Consider the following 25,189-nt stretch of genomic DNA (forward strand, 5'->3'; position numbering starts at 1 on the left):
AATAGCCAACGAATGCAGTGGTGTGGCAATCATCACGACAGACTAACCAGGGGGTCTCTGGGAGGGTCTTTGATCAACGTGACCATCTCTGGCTCACCCAAAATGTCGTTCGATGACGCAGATTTGCATGATGCTCAATCTGTCTGTGCTTTTGTCCCCGTCCTGGCAGCAAATCACAATGGCAAAGCTCGCCTGGTTGTGTGTGTGTGTGTTAGTGTGTGAGTGTCTCAAGGCTTGGACCAGACGGGTTTGCGCTGGTTAATTACAAGTTGCATGAGTGCAGTGCATAGCATATTGCCAGGTCCCTTGTGGCCTATCACGGGGATCGGGGTCTAGGGCAGCGATCCGATTCGACGAGGTGATGGTTTCACGACAGCTCGATGTCCGGAGTACTCCAGGAAGGATTTGGGGAGAGTCGTGGTGATGGGGGAGCTTCTGGTGTTCTGGGAACTTGGGGGAAGTGTGTAAAATTGGGCGGTACTTACATGGCTCGTCTCGTCCCAGCGACGACGGAATTGAGTTGGCAGATGTAACCCCTTGGACGAATTAAGGTGTTGATGAGCAAGCAAATCAACCAGCATTGTCGTGCTAGCACAAGAACTAATTGATCCAGTCCAGTCCCGTCTTCAGCTCAACAGACCAGACCAGACCAGGGGGGCAGGGGTCTTAATCGTATTTGGTCGCGGGCTGGATGGACCCTTCCCGACCCTTTTCTAGCCGCTTCGTGTTGTTCCCGCCTGCACCCAAATTCTCATTGCGAGATGCCCGTCATCTTGCTGTCAGTCAGTCAGTCCATTTACTCATGGCCCCGTGGATCCCGTGAGCGAGTCGTGGAGCCTTGTCTGGGCTAAATATATCGCTTTTAACAGTTGAGGCTTGCAGGAAAGGACATGCAGCCAAGGCATGTACAAAGGCCACATGTCTCATCGTGAGGCACACACACAAGCATGTACGAGAGAGTGAGAGGGAGCGAGTGTTGCTGCTGCGGTGTGCTCGTACGTGTTACTCCCGTGAATAGCCTTCCATCTTACAAGGCACAAGAAAAGCTGCATGCACGCTCGGTATTGGAAAAAGCAATGGGCTGACCGGGGGGCGTGCGCGCTGCTCTCAACCGCAAAAATCAAATCCCTGCTCGCCCATCCCTGCCCCAGAACCAATAACTCCCGTTCGCTGCAAGGACGGGAAGTACGCCATGATGTCGTCCTGCAGTGGCCGAACCTGGGGTTGACCGGCTGTGCTGTCTCAAAGCGGCCCATCGAGTGCAACGCTACGTGTGACACAAGAAATGAAATGAAAATAGACACCATGTAGGACCATGTACTGTAGGTGCCATGTAAGGAGGGAGAAGGAGAGAGAGACGTAAGAGACAGAGCAAAAAAGAGAGGACAAGGCAAGGCAAGGGATTCATTCGCACCATGTCGATGCTTGCTCTCTCTCTGTGTCTGTCTCGCTCTGCTCGTCCCATTCGGATAATCCGCACACCCAACTATTGCAGATCGCGCCCCTGCAAGCCGCCCGTGCTTCCCCGGACCATGGACGGGCCAGAAGTGGAAATCCGCTGCGATGCCACACACACACATTCACTCACTCACTCACACCCCTTGATGTGTTGGTCAAGGTTCAGTTCAATTAATCCCACATCCCATCATTCCACGCGCCGATGGTCCTGAAAGTCGGAGTTGGAGGGCGGAGAAGGGCGAACCCGCGCCTTCGGAACCGCTGGATTGGATGCGATGCTAACCCTTTTTCCCATTTCTGGGGGCGTGTGTAGTGTGTGTGGTGTGAAGAGAGTCGTGTGAAGGGGGGGGGGGGGAGGGCTCTTTTTTCGAGAAAACGGACGAGTATTTTAGCTCGTTTTTGAGGCTTCGGTCGACCAGTCCCGAGCCCCATCTTGAATGTCCCAACTCCCCGCTTTATGTTGCGTCTCGTCTCTTGTCCCAGCATCTTCGTCGCCTTTCACACAAACTTCACCTTGTGACCGTTTCCACCAGATTCACGCCTAGACAGAAGCGCCTTCTTACCTGCTTCTGGTCACACACAGAGTTCCGTCAATAGCTTGTCGTTGCTGGCTGCCTCGTTCGTTCGTGACACCAGGGCAGGGGAGAAAGGGTGAAGAGAGCCGAAGAGTCATTTCACTCACTCCATGTGCTCTTTGAGCTTCATATCGCTTCTGCAGGGAACACGTTCAGCCTGCAGTTAAACGTTGAAGTCTGGGTCGATAACGATAACGGCGTGGCCATTCTTATAACCTACTGGCATCACCGAGTCTGAAAGCATGCAAAGCGTACTTGAGCCGGTGCAAACGCTAAGATGTCATGATCCTCTGGATGCCGGCGCCATTGGCGTGTCCGGCCTACGCTCCCTGACGAGGTCAAGACTGAACAAATCACTGTCCAAACGTAAGAGCTCGGATTTCCTACTCGAGGCGCCCCATCGGCATCGTCTCAAGGGCACGCGGAAGCCCACCGCCGCTCCGCGAGAGTATCCTCTACCAGAGAGCCTCGTGCAGTTCACGATACTGGACCACAGCAACAAGACGGCTTTTGAGTTCTCGCTGGATGCACAATGGGTCTGCAGGGGAATTAAACGCTGTCGTCTCGGATCCGACGTCGAGGGTCCCAATACAGCGAATGTCGGCCGCAAGAAGCGCCGCCTTCGGACTCACCTCATTACTAGCAGGCTCTCGCAGCCATTCTCCCAACCTGCCACGCACATCTTGAACAGAGAGGGCAGGCAGGTTGGTGACCGGCGTTTTGTAAAGATGGCCGTGATGCTTGATTCTAGTCGGCGGGCTGCATATCTGCGGGCCACGGCCTATCTGAGATACTCCATCATGAACCGGATGCGGAAGAGGCTCGGTGTTGTGAGATATCAGGGCTCGACAAAGGAGAGCGAAGACAGCACGGTGAGGCCGAGCACAGATACATTCACAAAGGCACCATGGCAATCACAAGAAGTAAAGTCAACACCCGAAGCGAGGCCCAGTGTCCTTGAGCCAAGCAAAGGAACAACTCCAGCATCACGGGAACTCAGAGTTGAAACCGGCATTCAGTCTGCAGAAACGCTGGGTAAAGCGCCGGCGGCTTGTCGTTTATCAAAGCCCATAGCTCTGCCACTTCCCTCTGCAGACGTCGATGCCACCAATGATCGCACCTCGGCTCGCATCGACTCAACGACATCACCGGAGCCGAGACCGCCTCTTGCGTGGATGTACGACGATGCTGAGGAAGACAGCTTTGCCTTCCTCCACCCAGAGGACCTGGACGACGATGACTCCGACGTCTACTGTGACTTCGACGCCATCTTTGCGGCCAAGGCGACTTCGCCTAGCCCCCAATCGCCCTCGGAGGAGCACACATATGAAGAGTACATAGACGAGCTGGACGGCATTTCTTGGAGGATAGGTTGACATTTTTTTTCTGTTTCACATCTCATTTGTTATTCACATTGTTTAGAGAGACGGCTGGAAACTCAGAACAACATATGAAAGTCCGGAAATCACTTGTAGGGCTGGAAAATTACTGTATATTTATTGGCATGGCTGGCGCATTGTAGCCAAGGCTGGGCTTGGAGGGGAGGCGTTTTGTTGGATGAAAGTTAAGGCTATGGGCGAATGGCGGCCCGGGGAGTTTGTGTCTTTGAACCCCCGGTTTTGTGTAAACTAAGGAAGTTGATTTTATCAGAATCCCACCAAATGAATGTAATAAATCGTCGAAATCAGTTGCCGTTGGACTGCTTGCGATTAGTATCTTCAGGGAGCTTGGAAGCCCTGCTCTTTGCAATGTCGCACATGGCCTTGATTTATCCACAAGAATTAGCTTCATCGTGAAGTTTTGACTGATTGACTGAAGTTGAAGCACCGGTCCGTACCTGTAATGCAGCGTCGACCTCTTGGGAATAGTTGCTTTGCTCGATCCGCGCCCTCATGTCCTGCATAATGTCGGGCCGCCCTCGACCGTTGACGAAGACGACATATCTGAGCCCCGGGAACGCCTCTTCGTACTCTTTGTTCAGCGCGGCGAGTTCCTCGGATTCTCCCTGGAGGTTTGCCTGTTCAGCCACAGACTGCGCCGACTCAATGTTCTTTTCTCCCAGGCGCGGGTGAGATCCCAGGACAGACAGCAACACGGGGTGCGGCTCTGTCTCGGCAGACTTTGCGGCGAGAGAGAGGAGCCTGATCTGGCACACGTCTATCAAGTCGGGGTATGAGCTGTAGACGGCCGTCCGGATTACTGGCAGGAGAGTGGCGTGGATGGCGGGACTGGGCTCAAACAGCAGGTCGAGCACCTCGGTCTGGGCCAGGTCCGAATACGAGTGGAGGAGAGCAATGGGAGGGAGACGCTCCAGTGGCATGATGGTGTATGCGTATGTGTGTGTAGCTCCGGGTCCAGAGAAGAGAAGGGATTCGCGGTTGCTATGAAGAAGGGGAATGAATTATGGGTATAGAGTCATAGACAGACAGATGGTAGAGGAAGAAGAATAGAGCCGCGTTCGAGGAAGCGATCGATTGTAAGAGAGGGAGAGAGAGAAGAGGCGAATTAGGCTGGTCGTGACACGCGCAAAAGATGCCAGAATCCAGCGCAGAAAAGATCAACAACTCGCGATGCCTTCAGAAAAGGGTTACAGGACAAGAAACCAACCGCCAGGCTCAAGTCAGACGACGAGCTCATCCCCTAACTCCCCGCAATTCCAGTGGAGCGACAAACGCAGCGATACCGAGTTGGTAGTTGACGAGCAGGCTTATCACTGCACTTATCAGCTCGTGACGTGCGTGGTCTGTGCGTCTGGAGCGGAAAATCTCGATCGGGATGCTGGTCGCGCGCCTAACGCAGCTGCAGCCTCGTTTCCGTTTCTCGTTTCGGCGAATGAGGATTTTGGGTTTCTGCAACTTGCCATTGGAAGCCGAGAGGAGATTCAAAATCAGTCACCATGCTTTGCGGAAGTAAGTGAAGCCCCGGGATTTTTTACATGAGACATTATAGGCCTCTCCCCTCGCTGTGCATTGTGCTAATGCAGCTCTACTAGTCTCCGGAGAAGCTCCTCAAGAGCCTGTCGCGTCCAAGAAGTCGGGTAAGTAATAGATGCAGAACACCGCATGTGGCACAGGGTTGAGTTGAGTCGAGTTGACTGACTTTGGCTGCGTCTAGGAATCGTCTACGAGAAGCGGCTGATAGAACAGTACATCAACGAACATGGCTCAGAACCCAACGGCGAGGCCATCACCGTCGATGACTTGCTGCCCATCACTTCCTCTCGCATCCCACGCCCTCGCCCCCCTACTCTGACTTCGATCCCTGCGCTCCTTGCCACATTCCAGAACGAGTGGGATAACCTGGCGCTGGAAACATACAACCTGAGGGAGCAGCTGGCACGGACGAGGGAGGAGCTTGCGACGGCGCTATACCAGCATGATGCCGCCGTTCGCGTCATTGCACGACTGACAAGAGAGAGGGATGAGGCCAGAGACTCGCTGAGCAAGGTCACCGTGACGGACGGTGCTGCCAACGGCGAGGGCATGGTTGTGGATAGCGTCGAAGCGCTGCCGGAAGATCTGGCGGCCCAGGTGGACCAGATACATCAGAGGTCAGCATCCCATTACCTTTTCTTGCTGCAGTCTCACCATTTGCTTACCCATTCTTTAGCTTGTCCAAGGGGCGCAAGAAGCGCTCTGTCCCCGAGGGATGGGTCTCTAGCGAAGAAGTATCATCGTTTGAAACTACGACAACAAATGACCTGTCTGTTCCAAAGGCTACCTCTCTCGATCTGGAGGGCAACTACGCCGTAGCGGCAGGATTGGACGGGGAGGCAGCCATCTACTCTGTGGAGGCCGACAACGTGGAAAGGACCGTACCCGTCAACGAGCCCGTGACGGACACCCTCTGGGCTGGTTCAAAGGTTTTCTTTGCGACCAGCCAGGGCAACATCAAGGTGTACGAGGCAGGCAACGAGGTTGGCACATTCTCCGAGCACGCTGGAGCTGCTAGCGGCTTAAGTCTTCATCCTTCTGGCGACCTGCTCGCCTCTGTAGGCGCCGACAAGAGCATTGTATTCTACCACCTAGAGACGATGAAGCGAGTCAGCCGGGCATACGCCGATTCTGGTAAGTTTGGAATTCGTCAACTGTTGGCTGCTTTGTGAACACTATTGACTAACGAGACTCTAAAGCTTTGACAACATGCGCGTTCCACCCCGACGGACACTTGTTTGCCGCAGGCACAGTCACTGGTGACATTAAGCTATACATGACAAAGACACTCGACCAGGCCGTCGTTTTCAAGCTGGGCGCCCCGGTCCAGGCCCTCGTCTTCTCTGAGAACGGATTCATGCTGGCGGCCACAGCCAAGGGACAGACTAGCGTGACCATCTTCGACCTCCGCAAAGAAGGCGACGCCGCTGTTTCCAAGGTGCTCGAGACCGGAGGCTCAGTTCAGTCACTGGCCTGGGACTACTCTGGCCAGTTCCTCGCCACCGGAGGAGCCACGGGCATTACGGTGCAGCAGTACACAAAGTCGAGCAAGAAGTGGAGTGAGCCTCTGCGGAATTCCGTCCCAGCGGTTGCTGTCAGATGGGGCGAGTTGGGACAGAAGCTGGTTTCTCTCAACGGAGAGGGAGTTGTGAGCGTGCTGGGCGTCAAGAACTAGGCAATTGGCGCAGAGTGATTTGGGTCTGCTGATTCAAGCCAATGTTTTTGAATTTTACGGTTTTATTTTCTGCGTCTTCCTAATACTAAATACGCGCCGGGACTTTTGGGAAATCTGTTGCATGAGGTGGTTTAGATTGTGTCAAACGGGCTGTACATTGAGGAGAGGGTTCTCTCCAGTCTACTAGCAGAGGAGCAAAATACGATATCAGGCAGAAGGCTTGCAGACCTGTTCTCTCCGTGCAATGACAAGGTGAATATCTATTATTTACCTCTTACTACTTACGAATACTGTGAGTTGCCTGCCTGCCTAACTGGAGACACGGAGGCATGTCTGTTTTATACATGATACACCCCAAATTAGAGAGTGCCGGGTAGGCAGCCAGCCCTTGAGATTGCGCTTGGCCTCAGAAAGGCATGAGAACTGCATAATAGCAATCAAGGCGCGAGTCATGGAGCTCTTGCGGGTGAATAAAAGTGCGATTCGCCCCAGCCGTCACTGCAAAATGAGCCCAGCGTGAACGGTGCGTCATATCTCATATCGCCGAAAGTTGCCTCTTCTATTGGAATTTTTTTTACTCTCCCGCACATTTCATTTGTCAGGTGCCGAAGGTGATCCGAACATGGCACCGGCTCGTGTGATTTTTGACGCACTGCATTAGATCGATAAACCATTGGAACTCTTTTTTCGCCTCGACAAACAAGAAAGGGTAAAAATAACAAGGGCGCTTGTCAGCAAACCGGGCGCTTAGAAGAAGCGAAGAAGCAAACAATATTGGCTCCCTTTTCACTCGACATATCGCCACGTGAACGGCGGACCGATTCTAATTTAAAAACTAAAAGCTGCCAAAAACATAAAATAAAAACAAAATCCCAAAAGGTTGCGCTTTTCCCCACAGGCTGAAAACGCTCTGTTCTAGGAGGGGTTGGTTTTATGTTATCTGAGCTTGTTGGGCTACAGGCGCCATCATCGCTATATCGAGTCTTGCCCTTGGCAGCACCTCGTCCGACTTTGGATTTTTGAACCGGCCAACACAACGCCACCCTTACGCAACGGTGAATTCCCTCCGCACACGCAATACAATAGGCTACCATACAACTGGAGGGAAAAAGGAACCGACCAGTCGCCGATTTTTCCGTTGCAGCGTTTCCCTCTGCCGCCTCCGCTCTCTCTCCCTCCATCTATCTTCTCCAACACCCAAAACATCGCACCAAAATGTCGCGAGCCGGCGACGACGTGCTCGGGTCCAGCGACGACGACCTGGCCGAGGTCGAGGTCGAGATCACCGAGACTCGCAGCATCTTTGACAACCTGCTGAACCCGCGAGGCGTCCCGCGGCGGCCAGAATTCAGCTTCCAGAACCAGAACCAACCAGCTGGTCAGTCTCGCCGGCCTCAGCCTGCCGGCCCGTCAGCCTCATCACAACTGCGGCTGCGGCCCTCGCATCAGGCCTCCTCCTCTCGCCGTCACAGAACCCCCGCTGCTACAACAGGCTCAGGATCGGGATCTGCCGTCATCGACCTCACCGAGGAGCCAGATTCACCCGTGGACCGACGAAGGACGCAGGCCGCCGGGCCTCAGGTAATGCTGCAGCAGGTGCCGCACAACAGCGCCGGGAGGCATCCGCGGAGGACGAATTCACAGCGCATCTCGCCGCCCCAGCTCTCGAGGAGCGATAGCACGTTTGTCGGCACCCCGAGCTTCATCGACCTGACGGCAGACTCGCCCGAGGACGAGCTGCAGCGACCAAACCGCGAGAGTTGGCGGACTCGCGCCCACCCGCGGCATCATCACCACCACCATCATCACCACACCCACGAACATCTCCGCCACCACGGCCGCGACCGCCTCATTTCGCTCGACTTAATTAACCACCAGCAGCTCGAATCCGATTTTAGAGTCTTTGGTAGAACGCTGGCTGGCTTTCTGAGTGGCAGCTTCGGCAATCTCGGTCCTGAGCTGCAGACCATGTTTCCGAACCGTGAACCGACGCCCAAACCCCCAATGGAGCCCGTACCACCCGCCAGGACGGGATTTACCCGCGATACCCGAGCCGACGACAAGACCGAGCAGATGGTGGTTGTATGTCCGGCCTGCAACGAAGAACTCGCCTATGACCCTGCCGATACACCGTCCACGCCGTCAAAGAAGAGGAAGAGGGCACCTGGAGAGCACCATTTCTGGGCGCTAAAGAAGTGCGGTCACGTAAGTTGTTGTCGTTTAAACACCTGAGGTTTTCATGAACCTCACTAACTGGATCGCTTGTTCCATCAAACAGGTATATTGTGCCGAGTGCTTTGAAAACAGAAAACCGACAAAGACTGCTCCCGACGGAGTAGGCTTCCCAGGAGGCAAAACAACTCCCAACGACATTCGCTGTGCAGTGGATGGGTGCGAAACCAAAGTGGCTCTCAAGACTGAATGGGTCGGCATATTCCTTTGAAGAAGAAAAAAGCAAATGGCGTTCTCCCGCAAGATGTAGGACATTCTGTTCATATGGTCACATGTCCCATCTGGAAACCCGGTTTTGATCATCACAACAACACGGAAGGGGGAACGGAGTAAATGGATTCACCAACAATGAGCGAGAACACAACACACAGAAGCATCACAATGCTTTCTTCTACTTCTTTTTTTTTGTTAGCACAGGGAACAAAGAATGGCGGCGTTTTAAAGGTTCTGGTTCAGGTACATAAGCGAAGGGGTGGGGGAAAGGGTTCAGGAAAGGGTTTAGGGAAGGGAACCTTTTTTTTTTTTTTTTGTCTTCTTCTTCATTTTGCACATATTTTTTTTTGTTGGCGTTGAAGGGGGTTAAACACACACACGATTTTGGTAGAGAGAGCAAAACCACACACACAACACACACAATGTACGCTCAGGAACAAAGTGAGGGGGGGAGAAGGAGGGTTTTAGCAGGAAGTAATTTTTTCTTCTCCCCTTTTCTTCTTCTTTTCAATGAATGCGCATAGACGGGTTTTCTTTCTCTTTTCTTGGTGTTTCTTTTTTGGGCTTCTTCTTTAAACTAGGTGTGTTGGTGTTTTGATATAAGGATGAGGAAGAGTATAAGAGAGGGAGATACCCATTGGGAAACTCTAGGTTTAAGTAATGACTGTATATGGACTCTTTCGCCAAGGAGTCTCTTTTGCCATATATAACGGGCGTCTTTCTTACATATGTACGAGTATGCATGATTTCTGGGATGTAAACAAAACAAAACAACAAGCATGGGCGCGTGATGAGATGGAGGGGATGATTCGGGTCTAGTTTCGTGGGATGGGGGATGCGGACTAGCTGGGGGAGTGCTTGGGACTAATGCGGCTTGTGCATTTGAGTGTGAATGAAGGGTGGATGAAGGATTGCATTGGATGCGCGGGACGGAATGGGATGGGATGGATGAGATGTTTGGTGTGTTGTATCATCTGCTTGGTTGGTTGGTGTTGGGATGAGGTTGGTAGTTATGGATACGTGGTGCTATGGGAGTTGTGAAGCGTTTGGATCGATAGATATAGGATGTAAGGTAATGTAATGCTGATACTAGCATTGGCTAGAATGGTATTGAGGACGATACATCCTCACAGCGAAGGAGAGAGAAGTACAGAAAGTGAGCTAGAAGAGAAAGCTCATCGCATTCAGCCCGTATTTCACAGTCGTCAACACAGACTAAATCGTACCAAATACATAAAAGGCTAATCTCAATAGTTACAGAAAGAAAAAAGAACGAAACACAAATCCGCCACGCAATGCAATGCCATATCAATCAGTATGCCTCAAGTCCCTTTTCGCCGTAAACCCCGAGTAAATCAACCCAAGTCCGCCATATCCGTCCATGTACCTGCTGTCCGCCGTCTATTCAGAGGGGTATATCGTCTCTCGTCTCTCGTCTCTCGTAACCGTATTTGCAGCTGTATCGTTTGTCAATATATACATTATAGGGAAATCTCCGTTGCCAGCTCGTCCATCCAGCTTCCGCCAAATTCTGACTCCTGAGAAGCAATTAGGTGCTTAGCCTCGCTGATTCCAGGAGAAGTCGTGTTTTCTTTGGACATCGCTTTGAGTGTCTCGTGTCTTGTGTTTTGAGCCTCCGGAGGCTGCGGTTCAATTGCGACTTTAGCAGTGGTAGGGGATGACTGCTTTCGTGGAATATTGCCAATAGGTGAAGGTCTCTTCATCTCAGCCGTAGGTAGTAACTTGGTAGTTGGTAGAGTGGCGTTGGCTCGTGTCGCAACGAGAGGAGTCCTCTGTACAGATGTATTTGCAGGAGTGCGGTTGGGGTTCGTTGTAAACCCCTTTCTTATTGAAAACTGCGGCGTTGTTGCACTTGCTGGCCTTGTTTGTCGAGGGGGTTGCCCCTTATCACGAGGCTCTGTCTTCGAAGGGGTGTGATTGGCGGTATTCGTTTTCGGTTTGCTGTCTGCCAGTCTCTTCTCTCGAGCACGACGCTCAGAGTCTCTCTTCTTGGCTTCTTCGAGCTCAAGGGCCTCTAATTGAAGGGCGCGCCTTCTCTGTTCTTCCTCTTGCTCTGCTGTTCGTCGGCTACGCAGTAAGGCCACAGCCAATCTCTCATTGGACCCAGACGCAGTAAAAAAGGGCTTGGGTGGTTCGGGGGATGAAGACGCTGTATCTGGGGGTGGTAAGTCTTTCTCCGCGATAGGGCTCGGAGCCTTAGCTCGAGGTATCGAGCACGATTTCAAGGATTGAGAGATGAATGTAGTTTCTTCTTCTTCCAATTCTGCTGCCTGCTGTGAAGACGTAGGGAAGAAATCATCCATGTTAAAGAGAATCTGCTGAGTGCTAAGAGGAGGCGCCTGTGGTTTCATCGCGACGGGTGATATAGGGGAGCGTGAGCGCTGTGGAGCTGCGGGTATCGGCGGCGGTGGCATAAGACTCGCTTGTTCGTCTCTTTTAGAGCGGTTCTCTTGAGAAATATTATTGAGGGGGCCGGTAGCGAGTCCGAGATCCATCTCGTAGCCTGTTGCACTGCGAGCCGGCTTCTGGGATCCTTGAGATACAAGTACCAGCGCGGGCTGTTTTGAGAGCTGGTTTTGGGAAATCAGGGCAACGTCCAGAGCCAGCATCTCCTGTTCCAAATCGTCTTCGTCATCAGATATCAAGTAAAACTCTGGAAGAGCTAGTGGTTTAGGGTTCTTGATTGTGATGGGAGATTCTGGTTTGTGGAGTGTGGTCTCATGGTGTGAAGGGCCCTTCCCTCGTTCCTCTGGTGTAGCCTCCGGGCATGTCGGGAGGCGATTCTCTGCGCTGACAACACCGGATTTTGTAGCTACTTGGTTAAAGGACAGCTTCGACATCTCATCATCCGACATGATTTCGAAATCCTCCAAGAAGTCTTCCTCGGCAGTGCGCTCATTCTTTTCTGGCGCAGTATCAACCTTGGTAACGGGTCCTTCAGGCGCGGGCGGGATTTCTTCGCTTTTCTCTACTGGTTTCTCAACGTCTTCTGCCGCAAATTGTTCTTCCTCGAACTCCTCTTCGAAGTAGTCTTTTTCCTCGTCGCCTGCGTCCTTTGGCTGTTCTTGGCTGCAGAGTCGCTTCGGGCTGGGAAGGTCACCTTCGTCCTCTTCTGGTTCTTCCACTATAGGCAATACCGGGGTTATCGCAGCATTCTGACCTCTGCAATCTCTCTTGGTGCCTGACCCCTTTCCTCTCACAAACCAAGCAATGGTGTCTTGGCTTGGCCGAACATTCACCAAAGGCAGGCCCTTCTTCCTCTTCTCCTCCCTCTCCGCCTGCTCCTTTGCGCGCTTCTTCTCCCTGAGCGTCCTGGCTTTCAATGCGGCTTTATCCTTCTCAAACTCCTTCCGGATGCGCTCCTGCTCGGCTCTCTCCTGTCTCAACTGTTCGGCTCTGGATACGCGCGGGACACGATTTGCTTCTTTGTAGGCCTTGCGGACTTGTTTAGATGTCATGGGGCGATTATTGACAGGGGTTCGCTCGGCCGGCCCTGCAGGCGGCACTATGGTGAAGGTCCGCTGAACCATCGTGGCAATTGCGACGGGCTCAATGAACGGAATCTCTTGGGGGCGTCTCCAAGCATTGCATGATGGCGTTGTTTTGCGTTGTTTTGTTTTGTTGTTGTTGTTGTTGTCGCGGGGTAAGATTCACTCTCAGTGCTACAGTACAGCGGGCGTGACAACTAACTGTAAACGCGAGACGGATACGCTGTCACGTGATGGCAATACCAGCAACGTCTAGAGGTAGACATTAATCCGCGGGTTTGCATCCCCTACGAAGTAAATGTGCATACGATGGTGTAATTAATCTCTGCATATTCACTTCCGTGATTCTGTTTACTCATATTAAGCCTTCTTGGATTGTGCATCGAAAAAGCCTTGCGGAGGCTGAGTCTGCAGCTGATGTGGCGTCATGCAAGTTCAGTGCAGTCAACCAACACCAGCATCCTCACACGCATGGCAGGGGCGCGGCTCTCCCATGGTGCCCTTGTTGACATGATTGTAGAATTTGCTATCCATGGAGCACTCATGAACTTGATCGGTTGCTAGAAAAAGTAAATTTATAGAATCGGCCAAGGCACTTGAGAAGCCTTGGAAATCCTCCCAACCAGGAGACGGGAATAGCATCCACAAAAGGCAACCCCTCAAGTGAACACCTACATGCGGATTATATACCTGTGCCCAGGCGCCTGGATAACCCACTTGGGAATGCTACGTAAGGTAGCAGTGTCAGTCCAAATACGCAAGGCGTACATACAGTCCCTGATCCAGCCTAACGTCCCGCAGCCTAACGTCTCGGCAGCAATAAAAACTCTGCTGTCGAACACGCAGTCTTTAGCCTGCTAATTTATGAACATGCTGTCTGCATGTTGTGAAATAGCTTTTTATTCTACAAATTTATCTTGTCATCACTGTTCCATCTCTTTGGATTACAAATAAAAAAGCCACCATGGCCCAAACAAAAGATCTCTTCCAAGCAGTAGAGGACGGAGACCTCAGCATCTTCCAGGGATTACCAGCGACTGAGATCATTGATTCCCATAAAGACGAAGACGGAAACACTCTATTATCGATAGCGGCCAGAAACGGGCGTAAAGAAGCAGTCCAGCTGCTACTTGAAAAATACAATGCCAACATATACGCAGAAAATAGCTTTCAAGTCACTCCGTTAAAGTACGCTGCGGAATATGGATACAAAGATGTAGTAGAGATACTACTGCAATATGCTAATAAAATCGATTCCGGGGCTTACGGGCGGGCTGTCTCTGCGGCGGCCTCTAAGGGGCACGAGGATATAATAAAGCTGATGCTTGAAAATAACGAAATTGACGAAGATGCAAGAAATGAATACGGGTCGAGGGCTATAGTGGTTGCCACAAAGCATGGGAAGACTGCTATTGTGAAGCATCTACTGGGACGTGATGACATTAATTTAAAACCAGCTGCCCGCCATCGGGCATTAATTGAAGGTACGATTGAGGGTCATATCAAAGCGGTAGAGCTACTGCTTCAAAGAAATGATATCGATATAAATGAAACTGATGGAAAGGGAAGAGTGCCATTGATAGAAGCTGCAAGGAATGGCCAAACAAAAATTATGGAATTGCTGTTTATGGTGGAGAATATCAATGTCAATGTACGCTCAAATTATCAGACGGCGCTGGATACCGCTATGAGAAAGAATCATCACAAGGTGGTTGAGCTGCTATTTACAAGGAAAGATCTCGACTTAGAAGCAGCCGGGGTTTCCCTTGCCCAGGTAATAGAGTGGGCGGGAGACAAAGGGTTTAATGATCTCAAAGATTCTATCCTGGCCACGAAATCTGACTTGCCTGGTCGAACCACTTTATCATTCTTCGCAGAGAACGGCGAAGTAGAAATTTTGAAACTTTTATTACCGGAATACGATGAAGACTTACGCTTGAAGTCAAACATAAAGGATCACGATGGCCGAACACCGCTCTCACGGGCTGCAGAGAAAGGGCATAGGGCAGCTGTGTCCTTGTTGATTGAAAGGGATGCCGATGTTAATCTCGCGGATCGCGATGGCCGGACACCGCTCTGGGTGGCTGTAGAAAATGGGCACGAGGAGGTTGTGGAGGATCTCGTGTCAGCCGATACTGGCACATTACTTCTTCTGACGCAAGAAGGAAAACAAGCTGCTGCGATAAAGTTGATGCAGCACGAAGGTCTCAAAATTGACCAGAAAGATGTTCAAGGCCGAACTGCTTTGCATCTGGCGGCGCTGTTGGGGCACTATGACATTGCAAGACATCGTCTATTGCTAAGCAAGGCCGAAGAAATAATCAACAGCAAAGATCATACTGGAGAAACACCGCTTCGATTAGCGATTGGAGCAAAGCATAAGATTATTGTTCAAGAGCTGCTCAATCATAAAGCAGATACCAAAGATATCGAGGCGAAGGAGTGGCGTCAGGCATATAACAAACCAGAATACGATACCGTTATGTTGTCTAAAAAAAGAGGGGGAGAGCAAAATCTTGATTTTCCTGCAACATTTTTGTCACGCGAAGAACTGTTAAAGACTTCTACTACATTCACAAGTCGACTCTAGTAAGTGGCTTCTTCGTCAAACTATCAAATATTTCTCTGATATTGAGGTCCCTAACGATTTTAAGCTTGTTAACAGACGACTTGCAAAACCCAATTTGGTCAAAAGAACCAGTTTCCCTATTTAAACAAGCGATAATAGGAAACAAATTACAGACCAAAAGTTACAATCTAGGTAACGATACCTGGGATATTTGCATTTCATTGCGGCTATCCTTAACTTCGTACGAAGATAACCAGCTGCGTTTTGTCGATAACAAGATAAGTAGAGTAATGTGGAGAATGATACAACCAAAAACCCCAGGGGACCCGTGGACTCCAATAGTTTACTTTAGTACGTTGCCATACGGCTGGATTCCAGACGACGACCTGGATTTATTTCGACAGTTCATTGGCCATCTCAAAACACCGTGGTTAAGCTTTTGCAAAGCCTTTGAAGATCACTTATCTGATAGGGTATGCCCTATTTCTCCTACATTGCTGCGTTCTACTTTCGGTTTATTTACTGACTTCTATAGCGAGTCGAACAACTGAAGATGGGAGACAAGCTAGAAATGATAAATTTCCTAGCAAAGGATGCCCAGCAATTGGCCAATCTCCGCAGTATTTTGGCGAGCCAAACATCCGATGCCGAGGAGTTTCTAAAAGACTACTACCTACGCTTTCACAGAGAACAAGCCTTACAAGATATTACAATGCGCTTTTTGAAGGAAGAGTTCCAAGCTGGAATCACCCAGAAACTCGAAAATTTGGACCAATCAGTGAGAGATCTACTTCAGTTCGTAGGTGAAGCCACGTATCTTGGCGGCGAAGAATTTTTACTGAGTTAATGTAGGAATTTGCGTGGATTACGATTCGAGAGACAAGAATCGCAAATAAAGTAGGACAAAATGTTATGCTACTTACGTATGTGAGCATTTTTTACCTCCCTTTGGGATTCTGCGCGGTGAGTTATCCAGCTTCCTCTATAATGCTGCATAAAACTGAAGCATTTATTAATCGAATTCTCTCAGGCCCTCTGGGCAATCCCAAATATAACGGATGGTAACACGAGGACACCATTTATTATAACAGCGGCTCTGGTCTCTTTGGTCACTCTACTTATTACATTCAACATGGACAAAATTGCGCAAGGATATCAGTATTGCGTAAAGTTGCATTCTGAGGAAGAGAAAAGAGAAAGGCAACCGATTATTAATTCTGTATAAATTCCACTTCGCAAACAACCGTTATTCTTTTTCTGTGTTGAAAATAGGGGCAGCAACCTAGGAAGTATCAGTACCTGGGCGTTCAGGGGTCAGTCCGGCTACAGAGCGGCTACAGAGCATAAGTAGAGAGGTTACGCCCGCAGTTTAATAGTAATAGGTTAAGGCAACTGATCATATATTTCAACATTCTGAGAAGACTCATTTCTGTGTTGAGTTGTCACCTAGATTTATGTGATGTGACCATTCCTTGGTCAAGCCTACTGATCTTTCTGCTCTAGTTTTCGGCTAGCTTTCACTTTTTCATAGCACACACAACTGATTTCATTATCTCACAGTCGTCAGCTTGTCAATTTGTATTTTTAAAACTATCTGCACAGAGGCATATTTTTTCCGCATATATGACGATTCCTTTACCTGTCCAAAGGCTCAACAGTAGGATCCCAAGCACAAGGGCTGTACTCCGTCGTCGTCAAATCCTTAACCTCCTCCTCCGTCAACTCAAAGTCATAAATATCCGCATTCTCCGCAATACGGCTCGGCGTAACACTCTTAATCAGAGGAACAAGCCCCTTTTGCAAGCTCCATCGCAGCAAAACCTGCGCCTCCGTCTTGCCATACTTCTTGCCCACGGCGCTAACCTTGGGATCGCCAAATCGCTCACCGCGAACAATCGGGCAGTATGCCTGAACAGCAATGTTCCTTGCGTGGCACCACTGCACAATGTCGTCTCTGGGCAGCCAGGGGTGAATCTCCCACTGACCGACGGAAATCACACCGCCCTTGCCTGCGCCGCCTCGCTCAGACTCGAGCTCCTTGATGTACTCCTCCAACTCGTTCAAGTGGTGCACGCCATAGTTGGAAATACCAATGGAGCGAACCTTGCCAGCCTCGACGGACTCGACGAGAGCCTTCCAGGCGCCCTTTCGGTTCTCGACGCCGCCGTAGGGAGAGTGAATGAGGACAAGGTCTAGGTAGTCCAGCTTAGTCTCGTTGAGGGCAATGTCGACCAGATCGAGCGTGTTCTGGTATCCGAGGGGCTTCTCGCGCACGGGGACCTTTGTGGTGAAGAAGACTTCTTCGCGGGGGACGCCGGAGGCGGGAATGCCTGCGGCGGAAGGGCCCTGGTTGTAGTATCCGGAAGCAGAGTCAATCTATTTCACGGATGAGTATCGAAATGATGAAAAATCAAGGTTTTGCGTCACATACGTGTCTATATCCTATTCTCAAAGCCTCCTTGCAGACTTCGGTAGCAACACCTGCAGCACTAACAACAAACGTCAATACGAATCACCCATTACAAAATGCACTATATCGACGAGTGACATACGTTTGGTAGACCTAAAAGCGCACTTGTAAGCACCATATCGGCAAGTTTACGGCAACCTGTTTAAAAGGGGACACGCCATGTCTCGTATCAGTAAGACTTACTCCAAAACCCAGGAGGGGAATGGTATAGCCCGAGTTGAGCTTGACAACCGACTGCAACGTGAGTTTCTGAGCCATTGTTGCTGATTTTGTCTCGAATTTTTCTTGAAGCAAGTTTACAAGTTTACAGGTTGAAAAAAAGACTCAAATGAGAACAACATGAGTGCTTATAAACAATTTCCATTGCATGATGTCAACCACGCTATTGAGGGGTCGCCGAATCGATGAGGGGCAACTCGTTAGTTCCCCATCTTGAGAGTCCCACAGTGCTGCACACAACGCCCGGAGTTTGTGGCATCTTTTCTCCCTTTTTGGGTGAATGCATGATTAATCGTTGACATTAACGCCGAGGCGGAAGAGCGGCCAAACTTGCCTGCCGACTGTGATGATTCCATGCATTGATTCCATGCATGAACAGGTGTTACTGGGAAGGGCCATCTATCTGTCTATATCCGGAAAATGGAGGAGACGGTTGACTCAGAGCTCAGTCATCATCAGCAAAACCCTCACATCACAGATAAGACTCTCTTGTTTCTCTTTTTACACTTGTATTTATCCAATCTCATCTAAATAACGCTATCTAACATGTCTATTTCGTCCTCGTAATTCCGTCTATCAGGCGTCGGTTCTGCTGCCTGCTCCTCCTCCTCTTCGTCAAGGTCGTGCATGGGATAGTTCAAAGTGGCCGCAATATCTCCCAGCATCTTGAGGCGCTGTCCGCTTTCGTGATCGCTACTTAATATCCGTGCCTCGCCACCGTCTAGCTTGACCTTGTCCACCAGCGCAACGTACTTTTTCCGTGTCGCTAGGTCTTGACTTCGGAAGAGAGAGTTGTTGATTAATAGCACCCCCCCTCCAGGTCCCACTGCGCCGTCAGCAATGGCCTTTTCTACAGCTCTGCTGCCGTACCATGCACGTCCATCGTCGAGCTTGAGCAGGTCAAAGAAGTTGTCCATGTACTGCACCTCCTTTGCGTAATTCATATCCTTCATCTTAGCCAGAACCTCTGGGCTCTTGAGCACCTCGTTCAAGCTGTGCACATGTCCCGAGTTGGCGTGTATTATTGTCGCCTGCCTCGCTACGGCTGTGAGAACCTTGTCTGACTTGTCGCGGCCCTGTTTCGCAATGTACTCCTTAAAATCTGTCGCAACAAAGCCTGGACTCGCCAATAGTAGAGGTCTTGATTCGGAAAAGTCGACTGCTCTGAGTAATGACGACAGGGTCTTGTCAAAGAATCGTCGCATTCCTGCGTCCTGATCCGAGGCTGTATCGCGCTTCTTGGGCACTACGCTCTCTACGCGGGTCTTGAGGACTGTTCGGAACTGTGTAATGAGGCAGATGTTGGCGAGGCCTTCCTGCATCACCACCGCAGCCATGGCGCCGTTCTTGTCGTCTGACAGAGCTTGCGCCAGAGTGGCCTTTGCGACGCTATCCCAGCCGTCTGGCTTGACCACGGTAAAAGATCTATTTATCTCAATGTCGAGCGTGTGATGGGCGCCCATGGCAACATGGTCGTTTTCGGCGGCGACAACGCCAGAGACGCGGAGGGAGGAGACGGCGGGATCGAAAAAGGTCGACTTGACTCGGATGGCGAGATTCGTGTGAACTCGCTCGGCGGCTGGCACGCCGGTGCCCGGGTTGATGTTGACGACTTTTCGTATTGCGTGCGCATGGACGAGGTCGCCGGGGACTATCAGGTTGTACGCATGCCACTGCGGGTAGATGCGCCGTTAGCTGCTGCTGTTCATGTCGTGATAGCTTCAATCGCAAATGAAGCGGCGGGGCGGGCGATGACGATGCGACTGACCATGTCCTCTGGATCCTCTGGTAGGAGCGAGACCTGCTCGTCCTCAAACTCTTTAGGAATGTGTCGCGACACGAGCTTCATGGCGAATCTGGCATCAGAGAAGGGCTATGGCTCGGTTCAGTTGATCTACAAGCAGATTCGATATAATGTGAAGGAATGTTTTTGTTTGGAAGATGACTGACATGGGACAAGCCGATGTTAAGAGGCAAAGATTCAAGGTTCTTATCGCACTGATAAGCTTCAGTGGCGCTGCGTAGCTGCCTACAGGCAATGTCCAAAATACTCCACTAATGACGTTGACTTTACCTGTAATATCCTTTATCAAGGTACCTTATACTTCATCAATAGCAACATTCTAGCATTGAACCCTTATAGTTTCATAAAATAGGTACTTGCAAATGACTGTAGGAATATTGTTGATAAAAGCTCCTTTTTTGCTGAATCCTCGTTGCGGAACTGTTGCCGATCCAGCATTGCAAGTACCTGGACATGGATCTCCAGCATCAGATAGCCTGTCTACTTGTATCTAAACAACACATGACAGAGTAGGAAGCTGAATCTACTATGAGAAAGTTCTGCCTGAGCTTATTACTTGTCATATTCCAGGGCCACAAAATCGTTTTGGCAGACTATTCAGCAATTATCGCTTCGTCTATTATATCGCCACGTCATGTTAACTATCCCTTACGTTCCTTATAAGCCGGTACCGCGTCACGACGCTCCTTCGCAAGAGATGCCCTGGAAAGTTGAAGGGGCTTCAGAGGGAATTTAAGCTAGGTGCTTGCGAGAAATTGAGGAAGCCGTCAAATGCTCGTATTTGGCTACCACCCATGTTCCGCTGAAGATTATCTTCACAGCGATGACTCTCGCAAGTTGTAGGATGCTCCCAGAATAGCACAAGAAGCATTACATTCTGGCATGCAACTTCAGATAATTTTAGTAAAAAGGAGTTGTTTAGTCAGATGGCTCTATGGTGATTCCCTTAATATCAATTTGATATAATTGGGTGGCTGATAATGCGTGAATGCCCAACCAGGCTGCCTGATATTGCACATAAAATCAGGCTGTTGATGTAGCAACAAAAGCATCCCTGCTTTCGCATTTTCTCCAACCCTTTATCAGTTGCTTTTCAATACAATTTTTTGGGCTATTTTATGGCAGCCATATCAGACATCATTTACAAATACACATAGCTCAAAGCAACGCCAAGATTTGGGAGCCAAACATCAGCCTATAGAAGTATTGGCAAAGATGGATCCTCTCAGCGCACTCGCGATAGCGGCCGCAGTGTTCCAATTTCTGGAACTCGGTGGAAAGCTCCTTAATAATGGCTGGGAAAAATATAAACAAATGCGCCAAGAAATGCCCGACGCCCAAAAGTTTGCGGAACGAAGCGAAGAACTACGCAGGACCCTCGATGACTTATCCTTTCAAATTGCTGGAATCCGACAAGTTGACGCAGATATGACAAAATCTCAGTACGCTGAGACACAATCGCAGCTACATTTATTGCAGCTATTATCCAAATGCACCGCTCTTTCGAATGACTTCGAGAGGGTCAAAAATACAATGAAGCCACCTAAGAGGCAGAAGATGATTTCAGAGCTACATCAGCGAAATCATATGCTTAGTGGTTCAAATACATCTGCGGAAGAGAACCATTGTAAAGAATGCCAGAAGGCAAAAGATGAAGAAAGTGTCGAATTCAATAACAATATGCAAGCCGTTTTGAGAATCAAGAGCGAATTTGCGCCATTAAGGCGCAACATAATTGATGCAATGATCTTATGTCTCTGGTATGCTTTTTCAGTTCATATATCCGTATCGTTATTTGCATCATTATCATACATGCTACGCTCACTTGCATGTCCGAGTTAATGAGATGTCACTTGCACATCCGGAATAAGTACATACCACTAATTACTGAGCGTGTTTTAGGGATGATGCAAAGCGAAGAGAACAGTGTGAATTGCAATTTAATAACCAACTCAACAAAGCCATTGGCTTGCTTGAGAAGATTCAGATGGACATTTCCCATCTGCAACCGCCACTGCCTTACCAGGAAGCAGAGTGGAGAACTCAGCATCATAGGCCAGACAAACCAAAAAATAGCCCCTCCGAATCTGGCACAGTCGTCTTCACAGTGGTAGAAGAGGGAGTGGTCAAGCTGGGCCAAGCAATACAACCACTTATTCAACCCGGGACAAGATTGCTATCTTTAAACCAGTTGGCGGAAGACATAATCCAACATGTCAAAGCCGGGACTGGGTCAATGGCCACAATCCGCCAAGAACTTCTCAATCATCTGTGGAAAGATGACTGGAAGCCGGCTGAAAATATGACTGACGACTGTTCAGCACATATCGACCCTATCATGGTCGCACAAGCTATTGCCGCCGATATTCAGTTCAATGACATAAAGTCTCGTGAAAAGGCCATCCCGAAGAGCTTTGAGACGACATATTCATGGATATTTCAGAAAGAACCCCCGATAAAGGATAGCATGCCCTTATGGAGCAGTTTTCCCAAGTGGCTGGAAGATAATTCAAACAAAGTCTATTGGATCACAGGCAAACCAGGTTCCGGCAAATCAACTATGATGAAACTAATAATGCAAAACGAAACCCTATGGGACAATCTATCCCAGTCGCTAGGAGCATTGCGCCTTATTCTCGTAAAATACTATGCATGGAATCCGGGCAATATGTTGCAAAAATCCCTCCAAGGTCTTAAACGGACTGTCATATTCCAGGTGCTGAAGCAATTCCCAGAATTAGCGCCGGTATTATCACCAAGGCGTTGGGCGTTTTGTCAAGCCCTGAGAAACATCTCTGGCCTTCCTAAGTGGACCGATTGGGAGATAGCGGAGTCATTTGAGGCATTGCTGTCTTCGTGTGGAAAGACTATCCAGCTCGCTTTATTTATCGATGGACTCGACGAATTTAGTATGCCACCCGCAGAAATTGTCGATTATATTAAGCATATACTGGCGCGATGCTCTTGTGGACTCAAATTGTGTGCCGCAAGCCGACCTTGGACTGAGTTTCAGGATGAATTCAACCAGTGTCCAATGCTTCAAATGCATTTGCAAACCCATAGCGATATGGAGATATTTATCAACAGCAAATTTAATGATAACAACGCGTTTGCTGAGCAAAAGCAGTTATATCCCGAAAGCGCTACTCAGTTGCTTACCGATATAGCAAAAAGGGCGAATGGAGTCTTCCTATGGCTTTCGATTGTTGTGAAGCACCTACTGGGCTTATTGTCTGAAGGGCAATCAATACCTCAAGCTCGAAAAGACTTGGAAGCTCTGCCTAGCGACATCTTATCTCTATACGACGCTATTTGGGGTAGTATTAGACCCAAAAACCTCCCGGATGCTGCTTATATGATGCAAGTGCTAAGAGCTGCTGACGGTCCATTCCCATGGTTTAAAATATGGTTGATTGAAGAATCAAGATTTGCCCCAATGAATATTGACAGCTTTCCAAAAGATAAGAACTCGAAAGATGTTGCTTTGAGATCATTAAAAAGGAAACTTGCCGCTCGCACAAAATGCATATTGGAACTTAGTGGAACTGGAAGTAGTGCTGTTGTTGATTTCATTTATCGCTTAGCTCGGGATTGGGCGGTGCAACCCGAAACGTGGCACCTAATCTGTTCATCATATAGTGAGGTTGTGACAAACCGGTGCCTATAGGTTAATATAGGTTAGCTATTCCCAAGGGATAAACCTTAGAGTAGTTCTATAGTTTATGTTAGCGGAGTAATCAGGTCGGTAACAGGCAATCTTATCAATAGCTAGTAATATAAATAAGAATAGGTATTTATATTCTAATTTAATTATATTATAAACGCTATAATAATAATTAGCTATTTAAGTATTTTAATAAATAATATAAAGTAAACTTATATATTTAATTATATATTCTAAAGTTAAGTAAAATTATTTATAATCTTAATTAATTTATTCTTACATTAATTAAAATTAACGTTAATTCCCGTTAACTACTTTTTAATTAGCTACGTAGTCTAATGTTAATCTAGGAGTACCTACTCTATAGGCCCTTTATTATAATTATAAGAGCTAGGTTATAATATAATTCTCCTCTCCTATTAGTCTTATCCCTAAGACTAGGTAATCTAGTATATAAGTATTTATATCTCCTACTTATAGATATTTTTCTTATTTTATTACCTATTTATTACTAAAATAATTTTCTATATTTAAAAATTTACTAACTTAGCTAATATAAAAGGAAAAAAGAAGAAATTTAATAAAAGTATAGTACTTACTGCTTTTATATTATTATAATTTATTAAAATAAAACCTTACTTTTATTATAAAAAAAAGGGATTTTAGTATTTAGCTTTTAAGGTTAACTTAAGTTACTGCTTAAAGTATATTAAGGATTATAAATCTTATTACAAAGTATTTCTTATACCTTAATAATTATTATATATTTCTTATTAACGTAATTAGCTTAATAATAAGGTTAAAACTATTAAAGAGGAAATTATAAATCTTATAGCTAAAGTTATTTATTTTTAAAAATAATATAAGGAATAGTTTAAAAAGGCAGTATATATAATATCCTAAGGTATTAATAATTTAGTAAAGTTAAAGTAGTTAAAATAAAAGAAGCGTAAGGTAGAGGCTGCTCTTTAGGCTGTTATAATATAGTTAGCAGAAGGTTTTTTTAAAGTTATTCCTGCTTTTTTAAAATTAGTAAATTATTTAAGAATATTATTAATAAATCCTAAGCTAGTATAATCCTTAGGCTTTAGTAAAGTTTTTCTATTAGTATTATTAAGTTTTTAAAATACTTAATAAGTTTTTATATTTCTTTTTTTTTTTCCCTTTTTTTTTATTATACCTTATAGTATTATTTACTATCTTCTTCTATTTTTATTATATTAATATCTTTTACCTTATATTCTTTTTCCTTTTTTTTAATAATAATTTTATCTTAAATAAATCTTTTAGTTTTTTTATTAATTTATACTTTTTTTAGTAAAAAGATATAAAATATTAAATATATATATTTCCTTTATTTTTCCTATTATTTTAGAAGTTTAAGTTTATAATTTACTTTTTTAATTTTTTTTTAAAACTTTATAAAATTTAAATTTCTTAAAATTAAGTTTATTACTTAACTTATTTATTTTAATATTTATTTACTTATTTCTTTATATATATTAGTAAAGTTAAATTATATTCTTTTCCTAAAGGGTTAATTCTTTAATTTTATTTTTATTTATATATTTAATTATCCTTTATTAAATAAATTTAAGTTATTATTATAGTTTATTATATAATTTAATTATATCTTCTACTTTAATTATAGCTTTTTTAATATTTTCCTTTTACCTTAGTAATTAATAAACTTTAGGTTTAAATTTATAGTTTAGGAAGAAGAATAATTTCCTAGTTAATTTAAATTTTATACTATTATATATAAATTATATAATAAAGAGAAGTTCTACTTAGTTATTTTACTTAAAATTAATATAATAATATAAATAAGTTTTAATTATTTAGTTAATCTTTTCTATTTATCTATT

General features: G+C 47.3%; 10 protein-coding genes across 10 annotated transcripts; 5 read left to right on the top strand and 5 right to left on the bottom strand.

Moving 5' to 3' along the window:
* Nucleotides 1-728: 728 nt before the first annotated feature.
* Nucleotides 729-1,796, bottom strand: M431DRAFT_369676 (hypothetical protein). The gene has a single exon (XM_024914629.1). It carries the CDS (start codon nt 1,578-1,580, stop codon nt 924-926), a length of 657 nt encoding a protein of 218 aa, XP_024767312.1. The 5' UTR covers nt 1,581-1,796; the 3' UTR covers nt 729-923.
* Nucleotides 1,797-2,275: 479 nt separating this feature from the next.
* M431DRAFT_11604 (hypothetical protein) lies at nt 2,276-3,409 on the top strand (the record flags this gene model as incomplete). The annotated part of the gene is made up of 1 exon (XM_024911949.1): nt 2,276-3,409. The coding sequence occupies one exon, from the start codon at nt 2,276-2,278 to the stop codon at nt 3,407-3,409; it is 1,134 nt and encodes a 377-aa protein (XP_024767313.1).
* Nucleotides 3,410-3,717: 308 nt separating this feature from the next.
* M431DRAFT_101856 (hypothetical protein) lies at nt 3,718-4,353 on the bottom strand (the record flags this gene model as incomplete). Its single annotated transcript, XM_024911355.1, has 2 exons — nt 3,718-3,795; nt 3,871-4,353. The coding sequence occupies 2 exons, from the start codon at nt 4,351-4,353 to the stop codon at nt 3,718-3,720; spliced, it is 561 nt and encodes a 186-aa protein (XP_024767314.1).
* A 576-nt stretch (nt 4,354-4,929) lies between these two features.
* On the top strand, nt 4,930-6,641 carry M431DRAFT_501903 (hypothetical protein; the record flags this gene model as incomplete). The annotated part of the gene is made up of 5 exons (XM_024918071.1): nt 4,930-4,942; nt 5,026-5,070; nt 5,148-5,583; nt 5,643-6,100; nt 6,166-6,641. 5 exons carry the CDS (start codon nt 4,930-4,932, stop codon nt 6,639-6,641), a joined length of 1,428 nt encoding a protein of 475 aa, XP_024767315.1.
* A 1,215-nt stretch (nt 6,642-7,856) lies between these two features.
* M431DRAFT_101854 (hypothetical protein) lies at nt 7,857-9,084 on the top strand (the record flags this gene model as incomplete). The annotated part of the gene is made up of 2 exons (XM_024911354.1): nt 7,857-8,846; nt 8,920-9,084. The coding sequence occupies 2 exons, from the start codon at nt 7,857-7,859 to the stop codon at nt 9,082-9,084; spliced, it is 1,155 nt and encodes a 384-aa protein (XP_024767316.1).
* A 1,483-nt stretch (nt 9,085-10,567) lies between these two features.
* On the bottom strand, nt 10,568-12,699 carry M431DRAFT_21906 (hypothetical protein; the record flags this gene model as incomplete). Its single annotated transcript, XM_024913553.1, has 1 exon — nt 10,568-12,699. The coding sequence occupies exon 1, from the start codon at nt 12,635-12,637 to the stop codon at nt 10,568-10,570; it is 2,070 nt and encodes a 689-aa protein (XP_024767317.1). The 5' UTR covers nt 12,638-12,699.
* Nucleotides 12,700-14,540: 1,841 nt separating this feature from the next.
* Nucleotides 14,541-14,708, top strand: M431DRAFT_53553 (hypothetical protein; the record flags this gene model as incomplete). The annotated part of the gene is made up of 1 exon (XM_024920960.1): nt 14,541-14,708. A coding segment is annotated over one exon (168 nt), but the record flags the coding sequence as incomplete, so codon positions are not given.
* Nucleotides 14,709-16,799: 2,091 nt separating this feature from the next.
* M431DRAFT_101866 (hypothetical protein) lies at nt 16,800-17,892 on the bottom strand (the record flags this gene model as incomplete). The annotated part of the gene is made up of 4 exons (XM_024911357.1): nt 16,800-17,540; nt 17,596-17,653; nt 17,717-17,727; nt 17,818-17,892. 4 exons carry the CDS (start codon nt 17,890-17,892, stop codon nt 16,800-16,802), a joined length of 885 nt encoding a protein of 294 aa, XP_024767319.1.
* A 444-nt stretch (nt 17,893-18,336) lies between these two features.
* Nucleotides 18,337-19,774, bottom strand: M431DRAFT_536182 (hypothetical protein). Its single transcript, XM_024920985.1, has 2 exons — nt 19,622-19,774; nt 18,337-19,526 (listed from the first exon to the last, which is right to left on the bottom strand). Exons 1-2 carry the CDS (start codon nt 19,700-19,702, stop codon nt 18,381-18,383), a joined length of 1,227 nt encoding a protein of 408 aa, XP_024767320.1. The 5' UTR covers nt 19,703-19,774; the 3' UTR covers nt 18,337-18,380.
* Nucleotides 19,775-21,244: 1,470 nt separating this feature from the next.
* Nucleotides 21,245-23,324, top strand: M431DRAFT_101899 (hypothetical protein; the record flags this gene model as incomplete). Its single annotated transcript, XM_024911360.1, has 2 exons — nt 21,245-21,417; nt 21,560-23,324. 2 exons carry the CDS (start codon nt 21,245-21,247, stop codon nt 23,322-23,324), a joined length of 1,938 nt encoding a protein of 645 aa, XP_024767321.1.
* Nucleotides 23,325-25,189: the final 1,865 nt, after the last annotated feature.

Source organism: Trichoderma harzianum (genome assembly GCF_003025095.1).
Source record: "Trichoderma harzianum CBS 226.95 unplaced genomic scaffold M431scaffold_38, whole genome shotgun sequence".
Taxonomy (NCBI): domain Eukaryota; kingdom Fungi; phylum Ascomycota; class Sordariomycetes; order Hypocreales; family Hypocreaceae; genus Trichoderma; species Trichoderma harzianum.